At 43.1% G+C, this 11,462-nt stretch overlaps 1 protein-coding gene across 1 annotated transcript; it reads left to right on the top strand.

Moving 5' to 3' along the window:
* The first annotated feature begins 10,184 nt into the window (after nucleotides 1–10,184).
* On the top strand, nucleotides 10,185–10,694 carry LOC141641472 (uncharacterized). Its single transcript, XM_074450130.1, has one exon. It carries the CDS (start codon nucleotides 10,185–10,187, stop codon nucleotides 10,692–10,694), a length of 510 nt encoding a protein of 169 aa, XP_074306231.1.
* The last annotated feature ends 768 nt before the right edge of the window (nucleotides 10,695–11,462 follow it).

Below are 11,462 nucleotides of genomic sequence, written 5' to 3'. Positions count from 1 at the left end.
CAACTCTTGACCTGGAATTGGGAGCTATGGTTTTTGCACTGAAGCTGTGGAGACACTAGTTATATGGCGCTACCTTCAAGGTATTCTCTGATCATAAGCGCTTGAAATATATTTATACACAGAAAGAGCTTAATATGAGACAGAGACAGTGGATTGAGCTGATTGGTGATCACGACATGGAGATTGTCTATCACGAGGGTAAAGCAAATGTGGTAGCTGATGCATTAAGCATAAAATCTATCCATACCTTGTGTATGGCTATGTCACGAGTCAAGTTGTGAGATGAAGTTGAAAAGATGGGTATTTCTATGATCAGGAAGGGAGATGTGGTTAGTGATCTGAGAGTTGAACCAGAACTTTATGCAGAAATTCGTGAAAAGCAAAATGTTGATTCTAGGTTGGCAGGTTGGCGTGCCAATGTGGAGAAAGGGGAACCATCAAAGTTCTAAATTCATAAAGATGGAATCTTGAGGTTTAAGGGAAGATGGTGTGTGCCAGATGATGAAGTACTAAAGCGGAATATTTTGACTGAGGCACATAATACTTCTTATTCTATGCATCTGAGAGGAGATAAGCTATAGAAAGGCCTTAAGAAAATCTTCTAGTGGCTGAGTATAAAGAAAGAGGTTGCAGGGTTTGTAACTTGATGTTCGACCTGTCAGAGGGTTAAAGGGGAGCATAAGAGACCTCAAGGTAAGGTGCAATCTTTAGATGTACCTGAATGGAAGTGGGAAAGCATTTCCATGTATTTCATAGTTGGCTTACCTCATACTCAGAAGAGGAATAATATAATATGGGTGGTAGTAGATCGTCTTACTAAGACTGCTCACTTCATTCCAATAAAAGATACATGGAGAAAAGCGGAGCTAGCTAAAGCTTATTGTAAGAATTTTATAAAGCTACATGGCGTACCTAAAGACATCGTATCCGATAGAGAGTCGAGGTTTATTTCTAAGTTTTGGCAAGAGTTTCAGAGTGCTATGGGTACTACACTAAAGATGAGTAATGCTTTCCATCCGGCGAGAGACGGACAAATAGAGAGGACTATTCAGATTTTAGAAGATACGTTGAGGGCCTGTGTGTTGGAGTTTGGTTGGTCTTGGGAGGAAAGATTAGATCTGAACGATTTTCGTACAATAATAGTTATCATGCTAGCATTGGGATGGCACCGTTCGAGGCTTTGTATGGAAGGAAGTAAAGGAGCCTAGTATGTTGGGATGATATGACAGATGCCGTGATTTTTAGACTTCAAATAATTCAGGAAATGGTGGGACAAGTACACATTATTCGTCAGAAGATGAAAGCGGCACAAGACCGTCAAAAGAGTTATGTCGATCTCAAAAGAAGTGACATAGAATTTGTGGCTGGGGACAAAGTTTTACTAAAAGTGTCGACAATGAGAGGTGTTATGCGGTTTGGGAAGAGAGGAAAGTTGAGCCAGAAATATATCGGACCGTATGGGATTTTAGACAGAGTTTGAGAAGTAGCTTATCGTTTGGCCTTACCTCCAGCTCTTGATAGAGTCCTTAATATGTATCATGTGTCGCAGCTAAGGAAATATGTGAGGGATCCTTCTCACGTACTTGAGCGAGAAAAAGTTGAGGTAGATGAGTCTCTGAGTTATGTGGAAGTTGCAAAAGAAATCTTGGACAGAAAAGTGCGCAAAACGAGAAATGGAGAGACTGTGCTGGTATAGGTGTTATGGTCTAACCATAATGTTGAGGAAGCTACATGGGAGGCGGAGGATGCCGTGATAGAAAAGTATCCACATTTGTTTGATTAGGTATTAGTTAGGTTACGGGGACGTAACCTTCTTTTTAGGGGGACGGTATGTGACAAACCCGATTTATAAGAGTATATATGAGTTTATGAGTCATGAGCATATAAATAGGTCAAATCGTGATATTGTGCCTTGTTTTTAGATGAGTCGCATGGGCAGTTGTGTCAGTTGGGTGCGTGAACTTTGGGACAAAGTTCATTTTAAGGAGGGAAGACTGTAATACCTCGTAAGTTTGCGAAACATTTTATATTTTATGACAACTTATAAACTATGATTATTATGTATAAGTCTTATGTTTGGTCTAGTAAGCTTGTGTCGTGTCCTATAGCCTTGTCTAACGAACTTGTACTGGTTGTCTATCGACTTGACAAGATTGTCAATCGATACAGGGGGTGTGAATTATGGTATTGTACGCTTGGTCAATAGACAGGTGTTGGTGTGTTGATTGACAAAAAGGGGATGGCGTGTTGATGGGTTGTGTTGCTATGTCGAATGGGAGAGGTATATAGACATAAGCATGTCGATTGACAATGTCCAGCCAATCGATCGACATGGGGGGTTAGACGTGGGTTTTGAAACTTGGGTTTTGAACTGTTTATTTATTTTACCCTAAATCTATATATACCCCAAACCTCATCACTGTATAACCTTTTGTCAATTCAAAAACACAAACACGCACAAACACCCCATCTCACATTGGAACCGAGTAAAGGGAGAAGAAAAAGAGCACGGGTTCGAACATTAGATCATCGCAACTCATATTTCCGTATTCAGCACGGATTCGTAAAAGAGCGGTTTTAGACCATTGCTTCTTAACTTGATTGCAGAATTGTTACAGGTAGGGATACCCTACTCACCCTTGTTATTGCATAACTGTATATTGTAATTGTATTTTATGAGAATTGAACAAAACGAGGACAAATTTATGATCGTCTGAATGTTGTTTATCGACATTGTGAATGACTGTCAATCGACAGTCAGTGTGTATAACACGCCCATTTATTTAAGAGCCTTTAGAAAGACATTCCCAATAAAAAGGATTGTTACACTCTCGGTTGCCCGAGGTAAATGATACAAACTAAAATGAACCAAATTACTTTAATAACTTAAATCAAACAACGGTTTTATTACATTGCCAACCGATTAAATTTAAACCTTAACATTATAATTTACTACGCAGCGGAATTTACATAAATATAGTTGTATAAGTCAACTAAGTGATCTAGACAGCAACTATGGTCCAAGTTGAGCTCACGTCGACATGCTCCCAAGTCAACTAATTTTAAGCACCTGCAAACCTGCTCCCCATTTATGGTTCATCACATGTGTTCACGAATATACTGTCAACCACGAGATTAAGTAGAAAACTAAACAATGAATAAGAATACAGCAACTTAAAATAGCTCTGTTACACAAATAGATTCCACAATCACATTTCGTCCACTTCACATCACGACACACACCCACTTCTAGACACACATTCATACTCCACTTCTAGACACACAATCATACTCCAGGACGCACAGTCCAATGTAGACATAGTCCCGTCTCAGGCACACAGTCTGGATATATTGGACACACAGTCCCGCCTCAGACACACAGTCTGGATACAAACAAAACTCATCTCCCAACTCCAACAACAATCGATTATAATGACAGTCTCAGTAATATAACCAAACCAACATGATATAGAATAATGGCATAAGACAGAAAATCCAACAACATAATAAAATATCACTGTAAATAGTTGAACTCATCCTTCACCAATCCTCCACAAAATACGATTAATCCATCTTTTAGTAGTAACAGAAATAAGACAAGATTGAGTAGTTTCCTACCTCGTCAGCAAATTCCAATAACGCAATCCGAGTAAATAAAAATCCAATTAACACAGCTTCTCACAACTCCGTCACCTAGACAAGTAATAATTATAATTACTAATTATTTACTTTATTTAAATAATCTAATCAATTATAAATTAATTACGTTAACTATGTTCTCGTATAAATTATTACGTAAAACCCATCTTAAATATTAATTAAACACAACAATAGCTCATATAATCCCACGCACAATTCCCCCCTTTAACCCGTGTAAAACCCATCACAAACACCCACACATACACCCCCAAACAACTCGTGTAACACGCCCAAATCCGACACAACCACATCCGCCACCTGCTCCACCGTGAGCCTCCTCTGCCAACAACCCAACCACTCCCTCACACACCAGCCCTAACCACAATACTAGCCTCACCACCACGCCCTAACACCCACGACCTACAACAACAACAACAACAACAACAAACCCAAACACACATAACACGACCAGTCCATAACTACTCATAACCACGGCCAACATAGCGTACGACACCACCTCTAGCCACCACCATTATCACCTCTGACCTATTGTGTTTACAGAGGTGGATCTCCCTTCCCTTTATCGTCACCATACCGGCCAAGGCAGTCGTCTAAAGATGGTCACAACAACACTCTTATACTCCCATGTTTCGCGTTTTTCGGCCACCACCATCACCAACCACCACCTGCAGCCGCCAAAGCACCCCCACTATGATCAGCCCAACCACCCGGTTCTATCCCCATCATACCCAGGTCAAGGCAACAAGTATAAAACGGGTTACAACGTGTTTAAACCATAATTCTGCCCTAAGTCCAATTTTCCGGCAAGCACCGCACAAAACACCAGCAACAACCACCCACGACAGCTCCTCCATGGTCGACCCTCACCCCTAATCTCAACCCAAGCCCCGTCCAGATCTGGGTCACATGAATTAAGGGTTAAAACCGATTCTTATGTATAATTTACCCTAACAAACACCACCACTAAACGTCGGTCAAACACCCCTTCTCTAACGGTCAACGGCGGTCCACGGGGGTTAAATAAGGTCTCTGGTGGTCCACAATCACAACGATGGTCGCGGCTTGTCCTATGGTGGTCTAGTTTACGAGTTATAACGTGGCAAAGAGTATACATGAGACGGTCTTACCTCGAGTTAATTAGCGATGTAGATTCCGTCTTAATTCCTTCTACGTCTCCTCCTCTTCTCTCAAACTTTCAGTTTCCATATGATAAACTAGGGCAAGGTATTTATCTCTATTTATAGGGTAAGTTTAGATATATAAGAGAACAATTAGGAAACTATGTAATTACCTTATTACTATTATTATTATTATGAAATACGATTACTATTATTATTATTATTATTATTATTATTATTATTATTCTACATGGGCTATACCACTACTACACAAGCTTGGCCCATTGACACTTCCAATTTACCCGGCCCATCTCCTTTCCCGTCTCATTTATTATTTTATTATATTTCTCATCTTATTTTGATTTATTAATTATAATTGTTGTAATTAATTATTTAAAAAAATGCATAAATTATTAATATCACATTTACTAAATTATGGGGTATTACAGTCTTTTCTCCTTAAAATGAACTTCGTCCCGAAGATCACCCAAAAATGCTACAAAAGGCTCATGAAACCATCAATACATCTGAATGCCATTTCAACTCATTATTATTGCAACATAATTAACCTACTTAATCATTATCAAACCATATCATACTTATCAAAATATATCCCAAAATTAAAAGGAGTTGCAAGTCTAGAGTCTCCTAGGGTTTTGTCTATCTTTTCTTAGAGTCTCTCCTTCTTGCTCGAGGCTAATCTCGCGATTTTGATCACGAGATTGAGGTTTGCTTTGTTGTCTTTGTTTGCTTTTTGTTTTCTATGCAGGGCGAGGTAGAGAGTTTGACGCGAGGCTTAATCCGAGAGGGGAAGAGGCCGATTGTGGAGGATGACGAGGGGGACTATAGGGTTTTCGAATGGGATGATGGTGTTGATGACGGGATTTATAACAAGAAACTGGTTCTTGTTGGCAAAATCTGGGCAACCAAATCAGTTAATGCGAAGGCCGCCATTGATTCAATGATTAAGTTATGGAATCCTACGAAAACCAATGATTTGGAATGTTATTGATGCGAAGGAGAAGCTCTTTATCTTTCGATTTGGGACCGAACGTGATAAAGCTAGGGTTTTGGAGGGTCAGCTGTGGCACTTCGACAAATTCCTTTGGTGCTTTAACGAGCCAAATTACGAAGGTAAACTTACTAATGTTCCCTTATTCTTTTTCCCAATATGGACAAGAGTCTATGATTTACCAATCACTGGACGATCGTGTGAGGCGAATGTTCGTAAGATTGGGGCATCCTTGGGTTCTTATATTGCTATGGAAGTAGGGCCGAATAGTGAACTTGATCGAGCAATCTGAATCCGTGTTTTGCATGATGTTAGGGCTCCCTTAAAAACAACGGTACCGATTAGAATGAAGGGAGGGCGAGTTGTCGAGTTCGAGGTGAAGTATGAACGATTACCGTTGTACTGCTATGGGTGTGGACATATAGGACATGGTGAAAAGGACTGTGACGATGGGCCATACGAAGAATGGGAATTGCGTTATGGGGACTAGCTCAGGGCATCTCCATGGAAGGTGATCAAACCGTCAGTCGTGTTGGTGGGAGGAAGTGGAAGGGGGGCAGCATTAAAGAGGGGGGTTCTATGGCCGCTGGGAAAGAGATAAGTGGGGAGATGGGCTGTGAGGGGAGGAGTGTGGCAGCTATGAATGATTTGCGTGAGGATGCTGCAGCATCGTGCTTTGAACAACGGACATGGATGAGGTTGGCAAGGGATGTGATCGAGAGGAGTCGTGATAGGACGATATGTGAGTTTGGAAAAAGAAGTCGAGAAGATGATGCAGGGGTCGAGGGCAGCAAGAAGTTTAAACACACTACATATGGGGACATCTTAATATCTGAGGCAGAGGTTGAGGGCCCTCAACGCCGTTGGGCCCAATAAATCTCCTAAGTCTTAATTGTCGGGGCTTGGGGCCCGACGCTGTAAATAATCTGCGTGCTTTGGTATGTAAGGAAGCCCCGGCCATGCTTTTTTTATGTGAGACTAAACTTTGAGGTCGTGAGATGCGGAGAGTGAGAGAGAAGCTGGATGGGTATTTTGGTATCGAGGTTGACTGTATGGGGAGAGCTGGCAGTCTAGCTTTTATGTGGAAGAAGGAGCTAGATTGTACTCTTATGATGGCATAGGTTCATCATATTGATTTATTGGTGAAGGAGGGGGATAGGGAGTGGCGGGTCACAGGCTTCTACGGTTGGCCTGTGGTTTCAGATAGACATTTATCTTGGGAGTTGCTTCGACTCCTCAGTGGGCAATCGAGCCTACTGTGGCTATGTATGGGCGACTTCAATGAGGTTCTTTTTTCGACTAAGATGAAAGATGAGAGTAGACCACAGTGGCAAATGAACAATTACCGAGCAGCTGTGGATGGTTGTGGCCTAACTGATATTGGGTGGGAGGGATACCAGTTCACTTGGGAAAATAGGCAAGCAGGTGAAGCGAACAGACAAAGCATGATAAATAGAGCTATGTGTATAAGCTCGTGGTTGGAACTTTTCCCGTATGCAAAACTTATCCATTTAACGCGGGAATGGTTCGATCATGCGTCGATTAAATTACTCTTGGATAGGCGTGCTGCGGAGGTGGAGTTTAAACGTGGGTTTAAATTTGAGCAAATGTGTGCGGCTCTTAATGCGTGTGCGAGAGAATTACAGGCGTGGAAGAAATCTAGCATTCGAAAAATTGGGTACATGGTCGAGCGCAAATGTAAACAATTGGACCGGTTGTCAGCTGGGGATAGGACCGAGGAGGAGATTAGGAAATGAAAGAAACTTGTTTCTGAAATTGCTACCCTTCGACGTCAAGAAGAGCAATATTGGAGGCAACGTTCCAGGGCTTTGTGGTTGCAGGACGGAGACCGTAACACCAAATTTTTCCATACTAGAGCTGGAGAGCGGAAAAGAAAGAATTACATAGGAATGCTTATTGATGATAATGGGGTTGAGTAGACGGGACATGAGGCGATTGCGGGAGTTGCTTCAAACTATTTTCAAGACCATTTTACATCATCACAGCCAAGGGATTTTGATGATATGTTGCTGGGCTTGGAAGGAAGAGTCGTGAGCCGTATGAACGATAGGCTACGGCTCGATTACCGAGAAGAGGAAGTTGTGGAAGCCTTGAACCAGATGCATCCGCTTAAAGCGCCTGGACCGGATGGTATGAGTGCTCTCGTTTTCCAATATTTTTGGCACATTGTTGGGTCGGATGTCATTGCTACGGTCTAGGGCATTTTACGCGGTGAGCTGGACCCGGGTGATTTTAATAAAACTAATATTGTGTTGATACCGAAGAAGAAAGCGCCGGATAAAATTAGAGACTTTCGACCGATTAGCCTATGTAATGTGGTGTATAAACTGGTTTCTATAGTCTTTGCTAATAGGCTAAAAGGGTTCCTTGGTGAGATTGTGTCTGAAAATCAAAGTGAATTTACCCCGGGCCGTTTGATAACCGATAATGTGCTTACTGCGTTCGAAATGTTTCATCATATGAAGTGCTCGAGCAACACTGAGGGTAGTATGGCGATAAAATTAGACATGGCCAAAGCCTATGATAGGGTGGAGTGGGTGTTTCTCAGACGAGTTTTGGAGGTGATGAATTTTGATAGGGGATGGGTCTCGCGGGTCATGGCTTGCGTATCGTCTGTATCGTTCTCTGTTCTTATTAATGGTGTTCCGACGGATGGCTTTTGTCCACAGCGAGGTCTACGCCAGGGTGACCCTCTGTCGCCATACTTGTTTATACTCTGTGCGGAGGCGCTTTCTAACCTTGTCCGGAGAGTAGTGGAACGTGGGTCTCTTCATGGGCTAAGAATTTCGAGCAGTGCGCCGGCCATTTCTTATTTAGATTTTGCGGATGATAGCATTTTTTTCGTGAGAGCGAATGAGGAGGAAGCGGGTGTTGTGAACAATATTTTGCGACGATGTGAAGCAGCTTCGGGCCAATTAGTAAGCTTGGACAAGACCACTGTTTCTTTTACTAAAGGGGTTCGAAGGGGTGTGAGGGAGCAGGTAGCAGCGAGACTTTGGGTGAGGGAGGTGGAAGTTCAGGAGCGATATTTGGGCTTACCGACGGTTGTGGGGCATTCTAAAAAGGTTCTCACGGACTTGCTTCGGGACAAGCTGAGTAAGCAGTTACAAGGTTGGCGCGGGAAATTATTGTCGAGGGCTGGTAGGGAGGTTCTCATAAAGGCTATGGCCAATTCACTTCCTACCTATGTGATGAGTGTTTTTAAAATCCCGACGAACTTTTGTAACGTTCTAAAATCGATGGTGGCTCGGTTCTGGTGGGGACATGAGGAAGGTAAAAGGGGTATCTCATGGGTTTCGTGGAAGCAGTTATGTCGGCCTAAGTGTGATGGTGGGATCGGGTTTCGTGATTTCGAGCTATTTAATAACGCACTCTTAGGTAAAATGGCTTGGCGACTTGTGACTGAACCTGAGTGTTTATGGGCTCGTGTGATGAAGGCTCGTTATTTTCGATTGGGGCATTTTATGACTGCGGAGGTGGGATATAGACCGAGCTACACATGGAGGAGTATTCTTGGTGCCCGAACTGTGTTCGAGCGAGGCTTAAGACGGAGGATAGGAGATGGATGAGACACGAGGGTGTGGGGGCACACGTGGGTTGAAGGCAGTGAGAGTGGCAAGGTGACATCGCCGTGTGGACCAGGGAACGAAGTGATGACCGTGGCTGATCTTTTAAAGCCGCAAGGGAGGGGGTGGAATGAGGAGGTTGTGGAGCGCATGTTTTTGCCATTTGAAGCGACCCGCATTCTCAATATCCGAATTAGTCCGAACATGCCGAGAGATGAGTGGTTCTGGAGCCTTGAAAGAGACGGAGAGTATTCTGTAAAGACGGCGTATGTGTGCTTGGTTGGGGATACTAATGATACAGGAGGTCCGTGGAACTGGGAGAAAGAAAGATGGTTGTGGAATCGGCTATAGAAAGTTCGGGTTTGGCCTCGCATCAAGCTTTTCTTCTGGCAGTTGTGTAGCGGAGCTCTGGCAACCTTGGATAACATAGCAGCTCGGGTAAGAGGTGAGTCTTCTTCTTGTTATTTTTGTACCTCTAGTTCCGAATCATCTTTACATTTGTTCTGAGATTGCATTGTGGCAAAGTGGGTGTGGAGTTCTCTCAATTTGGATGGGGTCGAGGAGGGGGATACAGCGGATGGGCTGGGCGAGGTTCGTGACTGGGTGGAGAGAATAAGGTGAGATGTAGAAGCGCGGGAGGTCGAAAAATATTTGGTTGGATGTTGGGTGATCTGGGAGCATAGGAATAAGGTGGCGTTTGACGGGGTGATGGTAGAACCGGATAGAATCGTGAATCGTGTTAGGGACATTCTTTCAGAGTTGGATACCGGGTGTGAGGGTTGACAAGGCAGACCGGGTAGGAAGAAAATGAGGGCTGGGGAGAGGGGGAATGACGGGTGGAAGACGGATATGAATGGATATGTCAAGGTTAATGTGGATGCGGGGGTTAAGGAAGAGGAATGGGTAAGCACAGGAGTGGTTTGTCGGGACGCAAAAGGGGAGGTGCTATGGGGTATGACGATGGTGCGCAACTCGGAGTGGGATCCTCGGTTTGCTGAAGCGGCTGCGGTATATGATGGACTACATGAGGCACGAGTTCGTGGACACCAAGATGTCGTGGTGGAATGTGACTTCCTTCAGGTGGTTGAAGCGCTGCAAGCACAACGTAACGGGAGGAGTTCGTTTTTGTTATTTATCGAATACATTTTATCGCTTTCAAATAGTTTTCATTCTGTAGTTTGGTCGCATACGAGTCGTATTAACAACTCGGTAGCTCATGCTTTAGCTCATATTTTTCCTAGGGTAGTTGGTAAAACTGTGTGTCGAACATTTTACCTCCTGTTGCGAACTCTGCGGTGGCGTATGATTTATCATTAATATATTAATACCCTTCGGGGTGTTTTCCTCAAAAAAAATAATATATCCCAAAATTAACTCAAAACACGAAAATGTATCACAGAATAAACTTAAAACACGAGGTGTCACATTCTACCCCCCTAAAAATAAACTTCGTCCCGAAGTTTCAGAACTGCTACTACTTTATTAAAACTACTAACAACTTAAATACTTAAGTAAATGATAAGACTCTAATCCTCTGAATAAATACTAGTTACTCTTCTCCCAATTCCCGTGTACTGTACTAGTTGTTCCAAATGTCTTCCCACCATTACCCTGATCACCTCCATTGCCTTGCCTATAGTTGTAGATTCTTTGGGTACTCCATTGCCCTGGATTCCTATTGCTCCCAATACTTGGTAACAGGGTTTGATAGTTCCTTTGGTTTCCATTTCTATAGACTCCATTTCCATTGTTGTACCTTGCTGGTGTTCTGCATTCCCTTGCCTTGTGTCCGTACTTGCCACATGTGTAACATAGTTGCTTTCCCGCAATACCACCTCCACTGCGAGCTCCCATGCTCCCATCATACCCAAATCCGCCATATGTCTTTTTACTTCCCTCATCACTCACATCTTCAGTCTTCCGTTTCTCCCCCTTTTCCTTCTTCTCTTCCTTCTCCTTCTTCTGTTCCTTTAACATGTCAGCAATCCTCTCTGCGTGCCCAGCTTGCTGGTAAACATCATCTGATCCATGGTACTTTGCTGACCAGCTCCAAGCCTCTTCTTAATAGTGGTTCCCTTTTTCAAA

Source organism: Silene latifolia, chromosome 2 (assembly GCF_048544455.1).
Source record: "Silene latifolia isolate original U9 population chromosome 2, ASM4854445v1, whole genome shotgun sequence".
NCBI lineage: Eukaryota > Viridiplantae > Streptophyta > Magnoliopsida > Caryophyllales > Caryophyllaceae > Silene > Silene latifolia.
The sequence above is the reverse complement of the archived record's forward strand: the minus strand, read 5'-3'. Positions and strand labels throughout refer to the sequence as shown.